The 18,677-nt window shown below is 31.1% G+C and overlaps 1 protein-coding gene across 8 annotated transcripts in view; it reads right to left on the reverse strand.

Moving 5' to 3' along the window:
- The window catches only part of LOC127735939 (polypyrimidine tract-binding protein 1-like), a 75,980-nt gene that overhangs the window by 2,345 nt on the left and 54,958 nt on the right, over positions 1-18,677 (reverse strand). For 4 of the 8 annotated variants that reach the window (XM_052246406.1, XM_052246390.1, XM_052246444.1 and 1 more), the window contains 15 exons: positions 14,529-14,678; positions 13,215-13,361; positions 11,424-11,555; positions 10,344-10,395; positions 8,728-8,786; positions 8,063-8,228; positions 6,604-6,708; positions 5,971-6,030; positions 4,217-4,416; positions 2,516-2,549; positions 2,129-2,221; positions 1,427-1,524; positions 1,115-1,233; positions 653-727; positions 58-121 (listed from right to left, as the gene is read on the reverse strand). In XM_052246406.1, coding sequence (XP_052102366.1) covers positions 58-121; positions 653-727; positions 1,115-1,233; positions 1,427-1,524; positions 2,129-2,221; positions 2,516-2,549; positions 4,217-4,416; positions 5,971-6,030; positions 6,604-6,708; positions 8,063-8,228; positions 8,728-8,786; positions 10,344-10,395; positions 11,424-11,555; positions 13,215-13,361; positions 14,529-14,678 — 1,554 coding nt within the window. Of the gene's footprint in view, positions 1-57; positions 122-652; positions 728-1,114; positions 1,234-1,426; positions 1,525-2,128; positions 2,222-2,515; positions 2,550-4,216; positions 4,417-5,970; positions 6,031-6,603; positions 6,709-7,917; positions 7,939-8,062; positions 8,229-8,727; positions 8,787-10,343; positions 10,396-11,423; positions 11,556-13,214; positions 13,362-14,528; positions 14,679-18,677 lie in introns of all 8 variants that reach the window. The other 4 variants (XM_052246416.1, XM_052246424.1, XM_052246398.1 and 1 more) reach the window with 4 other exon arrangements.

The following is an 18,677-nucleotide window of genomic DNA, read 5'->3' on the forward strand; positions in this document are numbered from 1 at the left end:
CATCTGGTTGAGGCAAACTAAAGTTAAAATGCGAAAATGGCAAATTTATAAACTTACAATAAGAGCTGTGACTGATTCATCAGGTGAGTCCATTTGTATCAGGGCCATTTTTCTGTCTTTACTGTTAATAAAGAGAAATAAAACAGTATAAAAAACAATGGTACATAAAATGTCATATTAATCTATATTAGACAGTAACCCAAAAACACAAATAACCAAATACATCAGGAGGCCAATATAGAACTACAACTAAGTTATCGCAAAATTACCTTCTTAAAAAGCCTGAAGTTTCACACTTCTCAAATATTCTTAGAACTTGTGAAATTCAAAAGATTCTTGGCAGTATCTTTTTTTAAAGGTGGTTTCAAGCTTGCTTCGATAACACAGGTTGTGAGTTAAATCTATAAAAAGTCAAATTAAGGACTTTAAATGCTTCTCGACCAAGCACACATCATTTTGAATAAGATCGAAGACTGGTCTGCTGGAGTTAGTGTGTCTGATTTGAGTAATAAGTCTTCCTGTGGAATGTTAACTTGTGAGCTAGCAAGGTATCTTCATATCTCATTAAAATGTTACAGTCATGATAATACATGTAATATTTGATGCCTCAGTTGCACTAAATACAGAATACTCTTATTATTTCATTACTTACGGGAAAAATTTGAATGCTACCACAGTGCCATGTTGTTGAAAAGCTTCTTTTAATTCATCCTCTGTAACATTTGCTCTGAAATGAATAAAAATTTGACATTTATTTTACAGGTATATTTAATTGAAAAGAAAAGTAGACAAAAAATCCAGCAAAGAAAAAACAAGTGATCAAATTTATAAATTCCTTACGAATGACATGTGAAAACAATTATGTGTTATGAAAAAGAATTCCTTGTTAATTTATGCTTATACAGAATCATTACTTAATTCCAGGTGTATTTATGTGTTGAGGTGCTACACATAAGGAATCTGCACCCTTTTTAACAGTGTGATCACTAAAAATGTCCAGTTGAATGCTTCTTTATGAGGAAATGTCAGGCTTATAATCATACATCTAACACATATTTCATATTTAAGAATAACAACTCACAAATTAATCTACACTGTATAAACATGTACTTACGGAATGTTTGATAAATGAAGCACTCCTGATGGAGGGAAAATGTTCTGACAGTTCTTAGAACCTGGACGTTTGAATCTGTGAAGTTGTGAGTTTGTGAAATCTTTTGTTAAACCAGCGTCCTGAAAGAAAGAAATCATATTAACTGCTATATCTCTTTTTAAACAAGTGCTTGATAATAAAAAAAAAAGTTTTTTCTCTCTCTCAATCTACACATATGTGGACCTTAACCCAATTCAAAAGAAAATTTATTCTTTAAACAAAAGTTATAGAAATAAAGATTTCAGTATATAACAATAATGTTACTTGTCTTACCGGTTGTCCTTCTTTGGGCATCTGTACCACAGCATGTTTTGACTGAGTAACTCTAATGGGTTTTCCCCAAACTTTTACTTTATCTAAATGAGCAATTGCTGAAAAGAAATAAACAGTTTGATACTAATTGTAATACATCCAATTATTTTTACTGGAAATACTTCACTTCAATAATATAGATGAACATAGAAGTAGAAGATGTATATGAGTAGAGACAGGTAGTATCTGTACAAACGAGACTTTTTTTTGCATTTTGCTTTTAGATGTTTACTATCTGTTCTTTAGGCAAATTAATTATATTTTATAAACATCCTCATTAATACCATGCTAAGTCAAGATGCTATAAAGCCAATTCTATGAACTTAAAATAAACCCATCAACCCCGTCATATTGTGTATCTTTACTTAACTGTAGGCTCTTACAGGTATCACAATTTGTATCAATTGAAAAAGTATGTAAATTTTTATTGTTCATGTTGTTAATTTGTTCGTCCTGAATATGTAAGAAGTACATATTTGCCACTGGACATTTAGTGAAGCAGACATCAATCATCAGTTTTGTTATTGTGGTTTTCTGTTAAAAGACAAGAATGTTGTTCATCAATGCAATTTTTACTATGACATAATTTTTGCATCAATAAGAATACGGCAGTAAATTTTACAGTATTTCAATTGAAAACAATTGTTTATTTATATAACTTACCAAGCTGTGCCTGATGTGGCTCGGCCATTTGGACTAGTGCATTATCTTTTTTGTTGAACAAAATCTTCACACGATGTACATCCCCGTATACACCTATTTGAAAGCAGGAAAACATGTTGTCATTCAAAAGAAGTTAAAAATAAAGCAAGACGGCAGAGAATTCAAATTATACTTGCAGATGAAAAAAACCAAGCAATAAAAGTTAAAAGTAAAAAGATCCAATTATCATTAAGCTGAACAAAATAACTGTTTAGTATATATATTGATATCTGCATATGCATGAATATAATTTCTGATATAAATATCAAATAGGAAAAAGTTTATTGCTAAGTCTATAATTAATCTACTGAGAAATAATGAAAAAATAAGAAGTGCTTATAAACGTACCAAAAAGGGTAAAGAGAGCATCGGGCGTGACCATCTATAGTGTTGAAAGGGAAGCAGACGAATAGCGACAGATGAAGATTCAGTGTCGAAGAGAAGAATCCACATGGATCAGCATAAGTGGGAACAGGAAAAAAAAGAAAAAAACGGGAAAAAATTAATCTTGTATTAAACCTGAAACGATCTGGTGATTAACAATAAACATTACAGTGTATGATTAGTTAAATACATCATCATTAAAATCACAAAATAAATCATGCAGATGTTACATGCTAATTATACATAAACCCAGTATATAAACCACCACTAGCTTTTATGGCTATTTTCCAAAAGGCCAAAGAGAATTTCAGGAATAAACCAACAACACAGTTCAATATCAAAGTAAAGATATTATTTAGCACAGAAAGGAAAATATTACATAATAAAAGCAGTTTAAACATAATCTGGGTTTCAACATCAATACAGAAGTAGGCTCTAAGTCACAGATGAATTATAACACCAAAATAACACATGTATATACTAATATGGTAAAATTATCTAACCAATAATTTTCATTTCTTACTTGTAATTTACTTTCAATAATACAATTTTTCAAAATGAGTAAGATTATTTTACATTGTAACTTAGAACCTGACTTTTGACAGTAGTAACATATTTAACTTTAAATGGCCTAGCTTCTGTGTAATAATAAAGCTAGGGTTAGCATGCCTGGTTTAACATGCCAAAGTCACATTACTTTATTATAACACAGATTAATTGCATCTATTATTCAAAACTCCTGTTTACTTTAAATTTGTTTTTTTATGTCCAAGTATTTTCTTCAAGCATTAAAAGAACAACCAGGAAGAAATGAAAATCAACTGTGTAACCTCCATGAGGATTTGAGGAATTAATAGGCTAGTGGATTAACATATTGTAAAAGGTGAAGCAGTTTACTTTTAATGAAAGAATTATTCTTTAAGCAAAGATGGTGAAAACATAGTAAACAGGAGTTTCACAATAATAAAGAATTTACTATAAAGATGCAGTGGTAAGAATTCTATCTAGAATATTTCTACATGAAATCTGACACTTAAAAGTGACCGCTCTAGAGGCCTATAAAGTGACCTGCTCTATTTATACAGCAAGGTTTAAACTATAACCCTTTCAAGCAAAGACTGTACATATTAATCTGTTATAACCCATATAATGAAACAGAACAGCTCAAATTGATTGTGTTTTTACATATATAACCTGAACTATAACAAATACACATGTTTTATAAGAGTTTTTTAGTAAAAAATGAATGCAATTTTTTTTTCAACTAATGTAAACAAATGAGGCATATAGTATACCTTTCATTGTTTCGTGTTATTAGTTAGGTGATAGTTTAACAAATACGGTAGTTGTACAAAACAAGATAATAAGTGCTTATAGACTTATAGATTAAATCAACACTTCAGAATTCTGAGGAAGTTGGATGCATTTGATTTTAACAATTAGATATCATATATTTTGAATGCTTTCAATTATTTATCTGTTCTACTGCTAGTCTGAATTAAATGATAAGACAACTTTTCTAATGTGAACTAGTTAAAACAGGTGTATTTGTAAGTTCTGGATGTTGCCCAATATTATACCAAACAACCCTATAGACAACTAGTAATACTGCACACAGCTGTTTAGCATAGAGAGGTTACATCTATATATGTTTTATCAACAAACCTGTTCATCCAGGTTAGATACGAGGAGTACAGCATTGCCTGCCTGTCCTGCCATCTGTGCCATCTGTCCCATCATTGGCATGCCTACATTCATACCCATGGGAACGTTCATTCCCATACCGCCCATACCTCCCATACCACCCATTCCTCCCATACCACGGGGACCTGCCATCTGAGCCATGCCTAAGCCTGGTATTTGAGCTAAAAAAAATAAACAAATTACTTCATCAGTTGTATTTACAGATACTTGTGTGCACTTATATAAATTTTGCAGTAAAACAAAACATCTTTGCATTTGCAATAAAGTGAAAGATGTCATGGTTCTGTGTCTCCAAATTATCTATAAAAAAAAAGTCATTTATAGCACTGACATTTTATGAATATATTATGTAGTTTTAAGAATAAAACATGTCATTAAAAATTTACTAATCTCATCAGATCTTGTCATTTGTTTCACTTGCTTCACCAAATGTTTCAGTATCTTTTGATATAATTATGTATAACTGGTAATTACTGCAGATCCATTATATCCATGGGGTTCTTAGTTTTGTGGATTTTCTGAGTATATGTGAGCTCCAATTTGCGTGTTCAACAACAGACGAATTTAATTGTATGCATAATTTCTCTAAAACCATGAAATAATAGTTTTCTCTCAATCTATGAAAATATACAAGTCCACAGTAAACAGACACAAGACAGACACCTGCATTAAACGGAGTTGTGAGATATCAAGCTGATGCAATCATGATAGCTGTGGATATAATTCATTATGACTTTTAGGCGCTAATAGATTTTTTTTACAGTAAATCAATAATGATAAAAAATTTCTAACAATATTTGTATTGTACAATTACATTAATCAGAAAACATAAATCAATCAGAAAATAAAGCATGCAATTTGTCTAGAATCTTTTTTAAATAAAAAAAAATACAGACCTTCCTTTTTATTTGTATTGATACCATATTTACTGTATATTTTCATATTTTGTACATAAAACAACTCCCCCAAGTCTTCTATTTAACAATGATGAATATAACCAGATTTGAAGTAAAGGTTATAAAGCAGTTTCTCTTCGTATACATAAGGGGCTTTTAAAAATGACAGACTAGACAAATAACATATCATTAACATAGTACAAACTCTATATATAATATGACACATTAGATAAGACAGATTCAATATAAGCACTGAGAATATGTCAATACTTCTCTCTTTTAATAATTCAAGAAAATACTTTTCTTCAGGTAATAATAAGCCTTATCTCTACCTGCGGAACTTTCCTTCTAAAATATCTAATTGTAACTTAAGAAATAGGAACTATTGATTTTAAGTAATAAGACTAGAGCCAGCAACATAAAACTGTTTCTTTATTGAATAAAATTTCCACAATTAAATAATTTTGATTATTCTTAATCTTTCTTTTACTGGCTACGATCATACGTAAAATCTGAACCGATAGTGGCCATTTTTCTGTCACATATCTCATCCACATCACTGTATGATACCAAGTGAAACCTGTTTAAAACTAACCCTGCATAATCCATTTCTAAACTGAACTCTTCTATCAGGACATGACAGGAATATTTAGTTACTTAACCTGTATAAATTGGACACCTGAACATGGTTAGTTTAGACAGGTTTCACTGTGTCATGCAGGTTGAACACATCATTTCTCAATCTATAAAGCAAGACTTGCTAAAGTTCAACGTGCTTATAATGAAACTGTCAGAGAAATAGAAGAAAGATAGACTTACCACCTGACATGCCCCCTCCAAAGTTTGGACCACCCGACATGCCCCCTCCATAGTTCTGAGCTGTAGGAGAAGAAAGTAAAAGATAACAGTCAAATGACATGAAAAGCTTATCGTGTCAAATACATGCTAAGATATGCTGCACTACAAGGGAAGCATATGTTGTCATCCTTACTGTAATCAAGTCTTGTACAACAATATCTCAGGAAAGTTTTAGTTAATTTCTTTAAATTTTCGTTCTTAATTAGAATCCTGAAACTTTAATCTTGAGGTCTTATAGGTAGAGATAAGTTAAATTTGTTTTCTGAGAGTAACAAAAACTTTGTTATAACTATCACTGCCTGCATTTTTATTTTAATTTAACTGATTTCTGTAAAAATTTACTTTATTGAAAACTTTTGATAAATGTTAGCTGTGAATTTAAAACAAGTGACTGAAATGATCAACTGTGATAAAGTTTAATTATGAACATCACCGTTTGGCATCATAACATTGCAAGGATGACAGGAAAAGAGGGAGATTTGTGTTAGTAAGTCTGCATTCTATGAAAAGCTGCTACATGTTACAAAACATCTAAAATGACTCATGCTGTCAAGATAGAGAGATAGAGAGAGAAAAATCGTGAAATTGCTGTACCATAAACCGGTGAGCCTCCTGCCGCAGCTGCAGCGGCACCATAGGCCGTTAGTGGAGCTGGTCCAACACCAGGGATATACGCTGACGTCACTATGCTCGGGGCACCTTTAGTAATTACATATTATCATGCGATTATTAAAAACTACAAATAATTCATATTAACTAGAAAATAAACTCAAAACCAAAAAGCTAAATATAAAAGCAATGTTGTGATGTGCCTAATTAAGCAGGAAAGTGGTTGGTAAGGTTGATATATTGATTACAAAGCAACCATGTTGAATTCTATCAGTAGTCTTCAAGTTGGCTGACAATTCTCTTGTTATAACCTATTTCACAGTTAAGTTTAATTGTACATACATTATATGAATTAATTTATCATAAGGGCCAACAGTTGAAGCAAGAAGCACTTGTTAAGCATATCTCACAAGAAGCACAAGTCCAACATTAAAACAAAAACTAACTTAATACCCAACTTTACTTCCAAAATTACTCTGGTAAGACTAAGTCTTACATTATAAACAATATAAGTGACTGAAATTATCTGGCAAGTTGACCTATAATTTTATATAGTTTTCTCAAATTCCTAGTTCAAAATGTTGCCCCAGTAGCAAACAAAACTAAAATTTTGTTCATAAATTCTTAAATTTTTCCTTTTTTATCAAAATGTGAAATTATTTGACAAACACTTAAATATATTTACACTGAAGTGTCTTTATTAGTATAATCATATTTTAAGAAATATTCTATGATATCTTCCATTAGCACTAAAAGTTTGTTTTCTGTAGAAGAGCTCCGGTAATGAAGAGAAAACCAATTCTAGATTCCTCGTACCTAACCTTTCCTTCAATATTAAAAATGCAAATTTCAGACTCTGCAAAGAATGATGATAAAAAAAATTTTGTTAAATAAGTCATAAAATTTTACTGGAAATCAAAAATATGGATCCCAGATTTAGAGGCAATGAAATAAATAAGTCAAAAGAATAGGAACTATTATGTTTCCTCCCATTAGGTTCACGTTGCAGGGGATAAATCTTACAACTTGAAGCACCAGTTAGTCCGTTAAGCGAACAATCATCTTACATCCAGATACCAAAGTTATTCTCATTCCTCCAAACATAAACAAGTATTCCATGTACATATACAATTGAAGCCAATATATTTCAGTGTTTGTGAATGAATGCTTGTGATTTTGACTTTTTAACATGCAACCGATAAATGTGGGACGTGCTCCAAAACTAAATAAGCTTCATGGATTCAGATGCATTTAATACATGGAATAACTAAAATCTTAACACAACAAACGATGGCATACTTCTCTCTCTTGAGTAGTCTTCTATACATGGAAAGAAAGAAAAATACAAAATCCTGTGTTATTCAAAACTGTATACAGCAAATAATGAGAAAGACAGAAATATTTCTAGCAATCTAGCCTTTATCTAAAACAATCAGACAATTACCTCCATACATACTTGGATCCATGCCACCACTTTCACCTGACGGAAGATTAGGGTTGGTAAAATCTCGACTTTTATCATTATTATACTTCACATTCAGTGTATTCAGTTTGGAGTAGTCTATTCTCAGCGTACAACAGCCATTGTAGATGTTCTGATTATCCAAGGACTATAAAAATAAAATAAACATACTAGAGACAAAACAATAAGTGTATGACAAAGTCTGAAGGTGAGAAAAAAGTGATTTGAGCAAATGAGAAATGAGTTATCTACCTTTGTCTAGTTGAGATAATTCAAATTTTCTTTAGTATTCATTATCTGTTATGACTAATACTCATAACAGCATCTACAAGTTAAACATGCTTATCCTTTTTACTGGAAAAAATCTGTATGTTCTTATCTTTCTTATAACTATAAAAGCTGATGCCTATTTAGTTCCTTCCAGTTTGACTTTATAATGTTACTGTATATCCATTGGTTAAAATACATTTTTCATTTAAAAACATAAATATTTTCAACCTAAGTAACTCTGACATATGTTTTTAAGTTTACAAATCTTCTGGTTATATAATATATTTGTGATGAGCATCCTGATTAACTTATTTACCACAGACTGTTCTAAAAATCATTGAAAGTTTTCTGATATATCTCATTTTACCAACACTTACTAATTTTGATGAACTTGCAGAGATACTGTCACAATACTGTATCAATGCCTGGAATGTATCTGGAAAAAAAATTAGTAGTTTTACCATAACTATACTTATACATTTCATTTTATCAGATTTATTTGTTGTCATATTTTATGCTGGTATCATTAAAATTATAGGCAAAAATGTTTATCAATGCTGGCCTATACCATATTAGTGAATATTTATTTAAAATATAAAGACAGATACAACTGTGAATATATATGTAACACTCAGAAACGTGTCCTTCCCCCCAAACGTGTCCGATTCCCCCAAACGTGTCCACATGACGTCACTGAACTGCAAAACATGTCTTAAAATGTAAAAGGGCGCCAAAGCGTGTCATTTGTATGAACGCCCAAACGTGTCCATTTTTTAATGAACACCCAAACGTGCCCAATCCCCAAAAACTTGTCCATATCAAGCTATTTTTTTTTCTTTTATCGAACGATCATTCTTGTCCATATTATAAATACTTCCGTTATTTGGTTATTGCTATTTCATTAAAGTATGCTCATTTTACTATTTCATTAAAAAAAGAGAAATAAAGTACTTTAAGTCTTTTTTAAACCGGCAGTATAACCTGGGTTAAAGTTGGGCGTCCATTCAGCTATGTCGGATGTAAATGTAAGCAGCCACGCTCAGCTAAATTTCTCTGCAGATCAAACCTTTTTAACAACTCTTTCAAGGTGCCATCAGTTGTATTTAGGAAGGCAACATTTTTGTCCGGATTCATTATTTTTTCTAGTGGCAGTTAAAATTTCCGCAGCTTTTATTTAAAACGCCCTCTTTTACATAACGGACATTGAAGTAGTGTCTTATTGGAGTCATTAGAACCTATCTACAGTATTTATTGTTAATATGATGTCTTCAAATAATGCATGAATTATTTGGCACTGGACGTTATGTCTCTTGTTCGTGTGTCTTTAGTGATGCTCGAAACCTAAAATTTATTAAGAAAAAAGCATGAAAACCAGTATGTATCAGAACTGTTGAAAAAAGGGAAGTCAATTCTAGTGAAAGCCAGCCGTGCAGATTGATATAAAAAGGCATCATCGAAGTTTATTAGTACAAAATAATTCACTAAGAAACGATTAATTCAACTGTACTAAAATTATTTGTATGTTTGCTCTAAATATGCATGAAATACTTGCAACTGGACAATAAGTAATTTCATACGAAGGTTAATTCATATGTTACATATTAAATTTGCAATAATGATAATCGTTAACAACCGGCGTAGAACAAACTAATGCTAATAAATGATCACTTCATCAACTGTGTCCCCCACCATGGAATTGCCGTAAACGATGTTAGGACATACATGTTTTAGCGCTAAAAGACGTGAGACGTTTTTGCAGTGAACATTGGACACGTTTTGGCGAATAACAATTATCGGACACGTTTAGGGGGTTATGAAATCGGACACGTTTGGGCGACATTGAATATTACGGACACGTTTGGGGGAATAGACACGTTTGGGGGAATCGGACACGTTTGGGGGGAAGGACACGTTTGGGAGTGTTACATATATTCAAAGAAAAACATAAAACATTTATATCAATAATATCACACAATTACAATAATATACTTACTATTTTTGGTAAATATGATCATTTTCTGTACTTTTCCAAATTTGCAAAATATCTGTAAATAAAGAAATAAGGAGTGAAGTTCAATATAAAAACATGAATACACAATGAAATTATATGGATATTTGTATTTCATATACATAAAATACAGTATTTGTCAGTCCATCCAAAAATGTGACTAGTTTCAAAAAAAAAAGTTTCAAGAAATGCACATTCAAAATAGTTAAAACAGTTTTGTTGAAAATGCATATATGTCAAACTCCAAATAGCGCTCCTATGGTGACCAAATAAAAATGATTTTCTACTATTTACCCAACCAGCACTGTATACAACAGGGGATTTGATAAACCAGATGTTCTACTATTTACCCAACCATCACTGTATACAACAGGGGATTTGATAAACCAGATTTTCTACTATTTAACCAACCAGCACTGTATACAACAGGGGATTTGATAAACCAGATTTTCTACTATTTACCCAACCAGCACTGTATTCAACAGGGGATTTGATAACCAGATTTTCTACTATTTACCCAACCATCACTGTATACAACAGGGGATTTGATAAACCAGATTTTCTACTATTTACCCAACCAGCACTGTATACAACAGAGGATTTGATAAACCAGATTTTCTACTATTTACTCTAGGTAAAACATCAATGGAGACCAAATAAACCTGATGTTCTACTATGTTCTACTATGTTCTACTATGCTCTACTTTTTTACTGTTTGTAAATTTCAAATTTGACCAAATAAACCAGATTTTCTACTATTTACTGTAGGTAAAACATTATTCTAATATCATGTTCTTCTACCATGATCTAATAACAGATCAATAATAATCCAAAGAAAAGATTGTTAACATAAGCTTGGTGTCACAACTGAATTTCAAACATCCGTTCTATCTTGATGGAAGCTGGAAATCAAAATGAATGTTTTTGTTGGAGTGGCTTGTTATGATATTCTATAAAATCTTGAAAAAATTATTAGATTTGTACTTTTAAATTGTACAGCTGTTGTTTTGGCACTACTTTCTCTTATCAAAAAGGTTGCCAACAACAAGATTTTTGACTATTTACCGTGTGTAAAACATCAATGGTGACTGGATAAACCAGATTCTCCACTATAACCCTGAGTACTTTCTTTTCACAGTCTGTTCCACCCATTGTCACTTGCTGAGCTGCTTGGAGGGCTGCTTTTGCTGTAGCATTCTAAAAACATTTATCAAGTTAATTATATTTCAAGAACCATCGTAACATTCCTAGCATACCATAATCTATACATTTATCAAGTGCATTCAGTTCATAGCAATTTAAAGCGTAGTATTTATGTAAAACTATTGACACTCACTCAAATAAAAGTAAAGTATAAGCTCCTTCAAATAATGTCTTATTGGAAAGTTTAATTTGGAAAATTTCTTCCATATTTCGAAAATTTATAAAGGTTAAATATCTCAAAACAGAACTTGTAACAGCTGAAAATATTTGAATGAACAATGTTAATAATTAAATCCAAGTCTTTAGAGATAAACTGATGAGTTATAAGTCATATTCTTTTGATCAATCTTTATCATTGCATTATGTCATACCGCAAAAAACCAATAACTTAACTGTTTACACAGACTATATAACCTCCAGTCTTAGTACATATAAAATGGCTTCAGTTCCGTTATCTCGTCCAGTACAGCTAACTTAATTATAACAAAATACACATTCAAATGTTTACACTTCCAACAATTACAAGATTTTACAAGGGACAATGTCATATCACAGAACTAAACATGTTAATCAATTAAAACAAAACTAATGGTAATCAATAACATCAAATAAACATTGCCTTTGATTTTTTGTAAACAATGTTAGCAGAAAATAGGCTACAAATTATGTTGCTTTCTGAAACCAATAAACTGCTTCTTGTGCATGAATGATAACAGGCTTTATCAATCATTCAATACTGACGAATCCATCAAATTAACTTCTAGTTAACATTAATTGTAATTGATTTCAGGGCAAACATTTATATTGTAGCAAAAGTACAGAAATTTGCTAAGTTATGAAGACCACAGGCACTATACAAACTTAGGAGCAAAAATTGATGTACTGAAATTTGCTAAGTTATGAAGACTACAGACACTATACAAATGTTCTCCTATCAACTGATTTACTTTAACCTATCTCACTGGAACTGGTCAATTTTCTTATTGTAATCAGGTTCAAAATTCCACTGAAATCATTACAACACGTAAAACAGAAATAACTGGATAAAATGTCAACTAAACTGGTCAACTGATAAATGTCAACTAAACTGGTCAACTGATAAATGTCATCTAAACTGGTCAACTGATAAATGTTAACTAAACTGGTCAACAGATAAATGTCAGCTAAACTGGTCAACTGATAAATGTTAACTAAACTGGTCAACAGATAAATGTCAGCTAAACTGGTCAACTGATAAATGTAAGCTAAACTGGTCAACTGATAAATGTCAACTAAACTGGTCAACTGATAAATGTCAGCTAAACTGGTCAACTGATAAATGTCAGCTAAACTGGTCAAATGATAAATGTTAACTAAACTGGTTAACAGATATATGTCAGCTAAACTGGTCAACTGATAAATGTAAGCTAAACTGGTCAACTGATAAATGTCAACTAAACTGGTCAACTGATAAATGTTAACTAAACTGATCAACTGATAAATTTCAACTAAACTGGTCAACTGATAAATGTCAGCTAAACTGGTCAACTGATAAATGTCAACTAAACTGGTCAACTGATAAATGTTAACTAAACTGGTCAACAGATATATGTCAACTAAACTGGTGAACTGATAATGTCGTTTTCCCAGTGACTTGTTATATATAAGACTGACCTGAAATGAGTGAGCTTGGTCTGTTTTTAATTCTTTATGGTTTGAGAACTGTACAAACACGGTTCGGCCCCGGATCTGAGGTGCATGTTCTTGATGTAATGTGACAAAATTGTTAGCAGCTTGTTCATCTTCAAACTCTAGAAAAGCCTGAAACATGAGTTTAGTTTGTAAGTAAATATGAGGTGTAAGTGGTGGTCATCTATATCTATTGCATAAGTCTGTTTACTACTTGTGGCCTGAAGTGGTGAGGTGTCTGGCGGACTTTAAATCTCCTGGTTTAGCTAATAGATAACATTATTATCATCAAAATGTGTTGAACAACTGACCAGTTTACAAGACCCTTGATAAAAATAACTTAAAAGAAATTTCTAAAGCCGAATGACAATGGTGTATTAACTGTGATTCACTCATATATCATCATTATCTTTACATTTTAAGAATTGATTTATTGTTTAATGTACATTGGCAAGTATTTTATGCATATTCATGATGCATTACTTTAAGGGGTATCTTATACTTAATTTATTTAATTTTGTATTGGTAACAAATGATTAACCCACATCATTACCACTTCAGACTAATACACCCACTTAGTTCTATATAGTCAACTTCAAACAAACAAAATCTATTTTTTTGGAGGATCTCTTTAGAAAATGTATTTCGTACATGTACATTATCTAAACTTCAATTTAATATATCTTTGTGAAATTTACCTTTATTAAATTCTAACATATTTAAAAGTTTTGAGTTTGATAACAATCAATATGATCTGTAATATTCAATTATCACGATTCCACTATCTATTCCAAATCTCTAATGTATAATGCAAGACTATATATAATGCAAAAAGTGTTCACTAGAAATCATAATATGCAAATAATTGTCACAAGCAAAACAAATTTTCTTATAAGTAAAATTAAACACATTAAGCAAAAATAAAACTATTCACTCATAGAATATATACCTGTAAAAATAGGGCATTTACAATATTGTTTTGGCATACATATTGAAAAATTATGTTGCTTTAAATTGGTGAGACTTTAATTAAAATAACGGCTCAAAGTTTTACATTATAAAAAGGTGTGTTTTAAGAATTTGATTAAACGAAAAGGGTTAAAATTTGGAATCGATATTCAGCAATATACTGGTACATAAAATCAAAGATTTATGATGGTTCATTGCTTAATTCTCACTTGCAAATATGTTATGCCTATTGAGCCATACTTGGGGACAAATCAAGGAAGTCACATACATGAACAAACCCTGTCATGAAGCAAACTTCTAATGGCATAAACAAGCAGGTTAATATCATACCTGGCCTTTCTGCTTGAGTAACAAAACATTGGTCATTCTGCCGAATGGTATACCAAGCTGTACCACCTCAGCATCAGTGACATCTGGTGGCAGACTTCTCAGATGGACTACACGTGATGGTCCATTCATGTTGTTGGCATCTAATTTTACCTGTAAAATATCAATAAAATGTTCATTAATCAAAATGAAATTTGACTATTTTGATTACCAAGAAAACAAAGAAGATACAATGTCATACAAAGCAGCTGAGATCTGTTAGCATCTGGTACATGGTAATATTGTCTCATTTATATCATGTCTCATCTTCAGAAGGAAATACAAATTCTGTAATTACAACCAATCATTGCAATAGTTTCTTTACAAAATGCAATAAAACCTTAATGTAATACACTTAAAAGCTTTATCTAATTTACCTATGACAAAAGTAAAGAAAGTATGTCCTGGCAAAAGAATTGGAAGCTGTCACAGAATGTTGTACATATTAATATAAGCATTAGATAGTAAACCAATTTAGGTGAGTTATGAATAGCCACGTGTAATATTACTTCTATTAGCCAAATTATGATATACGAGTAAGAATCATTCACCTGTGTGGGATAAGGGTGGGCGACAGAGGATGACAATCTCAGGTGCTTTCAACTGGTATTTTACGTTATCTTTTATGTCAACACTTAACATTAATGGATAGAAAGTACCCCATACGTGTAGGTTGTATATACAACGGTATTGTGAAATGTACAAATTATTGAAATTTGCAATCTATTTAATTGAATTTTAAAAATTTGTATGTTAAAAGCACTGGAAATGTAGTTCATGGACAAGTTAACTTATTATTAATGCCAACTCAGTGTATAAAAGGAAGTCTTACAGCTGCCAAATAAATTGACAGTTGATACTGGTTATGGAAAAGCTACGATTTGTTTTTTTAGTTAGACAATCATTATGTTAACATTGCAGTTGATTGTATATACATTTTTCATCATAAAATTGACAATAATGTTGTTTAGATAATAACCCCAGGATAAACTAGTACCCAACTGTTGCATGAGGGAGACAGATTATCAATAGATACATGTAGCATCTGTTGTATTGTTCCAATTCAATCAATTTCAAACCAATTCTACTACCATGCAGATGATACAATTCTTTTGAGGTTTCACAATTCATCCCAATACAAAACCTAGCCATTAAAAAACAAGACAAAATAATAAAGATGGTACATGTTGTCCATTGTCAGGTACAAATGTTACATGTTATATTGATATTACCCTCCAAGCATATATTTCATGTCACAGACTTTTTTTTTAACCAATGATACATTGTATTTTTTATATGATATTTTATATCATGTGCCCATTGTAGCAAAACAAAATGTTGTTCATTTTAAATACACATGTATAAAGTGTGTGTACTTAAGCAGGAAGGATTACAATGAAATACTTAATTATAAGGACATAATCTTTCTATTTTAATACTAAATAACACTCATTTATGTAGTATATCACTTCCACTTGTTCAAAATAAAAGTTATACCGGTAATTTGTATTTGGCATTTCCGTATAAAGCAATTTATATTGAGAAAGCAGAGTAACCATTTATATGGGTATCTGTTGTAAATTCAAATTCAACCAAAGTCCGTCAAATCAGAAAAGAATTATTTTTAACAAAAACTTTTTTTCCTTTCAGGAGCCTTCCATAAATTTTTGAAGATCTAACTCAACAGCAATTTTTATTTGAAACAAACAAACATATTGACATTTGAAGGGTTATAGAAAGGACTCAATGAGTCGATCAGGGAAACAGTCTGGACAGGCGACAGGATAAATTGTCTGCTTCAAATTTAACTTTTACCAAAAAATAGTCCAGAAAAATAAATAGGTATGTTTTTTTGACATTTTCTTGAATAAAAAACTTGAGATAGAAAAGTTTTGCCTTTATCAATAAATAACTTGAATACAGGACAAGATTTTTACCATTGGTCCAATGATTGAAACAAAATAGTTAGTGATTTTAGTCAAAGTGTCTATAAAACAAACCTGAAGCTTTATGATTTTTGAAGCTATCAATATGTTTAAGAATGTATTCATTGAAGACATGTCAACTTGACCCTAGGGTAACATTCAAAAGCAACAAATGATTTGCCTTATTTCCAATCTTGTGCCATGATCATTTTAGTATATTCATGTTAAAACATACTGTATTGTAACTGCTAATCACAAATGCATTTCTTTTTCATCAAACAACTTATTATGACTTTGTATTTAGACAATACCCTACATGTATATTACATATAGCTAGTTCAATAAATCTCTTAGGAGAAACTTCATATCTAACAATATGAGATTAATTTCACATTTGTATTGCCTGATTATTAATACAAACTCAGTAAATAAAGAATTGTGTTATTTCCTCTACCAGATAGATTAAGCTTCAGTTTATGTTTTTGCTAATGGATTACTAAAACAAGAACCAGGACATCTGTAGGATGTGTCAACCAAATCACTATGACAACCACAAAACAACCAATCATCTGCATGACAATGGAGACACAAAAGCTTTAGGTGCCATTAAGATTAATGACAATTTTCCTCTGGGACAAAATTTCTATCAATTATGAAGTGGGTTTCAGTAGTATCACCTTGGTAATAACAATGATAGGTAGAATAGATCAATACCATCGCCGCGTTGACAATATGTATCATATCATGATACCCTACCATTTTTAAAACAGCTATATTGATTTCTAATTCCTGACATTCCCATCCATCAAACGGGTGCTCGGAAAACTCATGACAAATCTGTACATTTAACGGGTGCTTGGATAACTCAAGACAAATCTGTACATGTAATGTGTGCTCGGATAGCTAGTTACAAATCTGTTCATGTAACGGGTACAATGTTAACAAAGAAACATTTCCTCAAGACTTCATGCTAATAATTCTGTGACAAATATCCTTACTTATACACAATGCAATGAATGAAGACCAATCTAAGGTTAATTAGAACATCTTAGAGAATTTGTCAATCAATGCAAGGCTGCTAATATAACAACCAATATCTATGTGTTACACACAGCTTGTTTAATACATGATAAATGTTGTATTTTTCAAAAATATATCATGTTCATATGCACTTGATTACTGTTTTAACATGATGAAGTTTGATAACACTAAAGTCATATATTACAGAGAGTATTGAGCACATATTTCTTTCAGGGTATACCATATGGTTTTGAAATAATCAAGTTATTTACCATCATATTTTCCTATGAAAACAAAATATATGGTATTATTATTTGACATTATACTTCTTTTTATGGGAGATTTGCATGGACGGTAAAGACACGGGTATAAATTCTAATGTTCTCTGTATCTGAACATATGGCCTGATTCTCTACATGGTTCATCATTACTCAATATTCCTTTATAACAATATTACTGTATTAATTCAATATTGGGGTAAACCTGCACCATATCCATTTATTTCAAAATGTACAAAGGGAGTTTGGTCTCTGTCACTCAACCTCTGGAGTGTTTGGAAGGTTTGCATTAAAGTATTTTACAATTCTATTAACTGTTCAAGAAAGAATATTTTTGGTCATAAACTTCTTCTTCAAACTCTATTTTAATCTTATTTAATGATATAGTAAGTTTTGAATTTGTCAAGTTTCAGTACAAATATCCTTAATGTGTTCTGTGATTTGAATGTCTGTAACATCACATCCGTACACTAAACATTATCATGATGAAGAACAGCAATTGAAGCAATGATTCTTAACTATAGGGTATTTTCTCATTAGAATAAAAGATGTGAGTATAGTCCAGTATGTCTACAGAATAATGCCTAGCTTAACCTGTATGTCCAATAACCAAAGAGATAGACAAGATCCCCCTTTAAAGGTACAAGCATTAATTAAACTAGTTTTATTAATTTCTTTCCTGTACTTTATGTTTGGAATGCCATTAATTACATCGTTGACAGAAAACACATTTTGATGCATGTATCATATTCTATCTTGACAGACATCTTTTTTATTTTCAAAATTACAAAATCAGAAAGGTTAAAAATCTGGCTAACATGCCATAACTAGTTAGCAGTGTATAGCACCTTCAATTAAATTTAAATGCAAATCATTTTGAACAACTAGCA

This window comes from Mytilus californianus, unplaced genomic scaffold, assembly GCF_021869535.1.
Source record: "Mytilus californianus isolate M0D057914Y unplaced genomic scaffold, xbMytCali1.0.p SCAF_1, whole genome shotgun sequence".
NCBI classification, from domain to species: domain Eukaryota; kingdom Metazoa; phylum Mollusca; class Bivalvia; order Mytilida; family Mytilidae; genus Mytilus; species Mytilus californianus.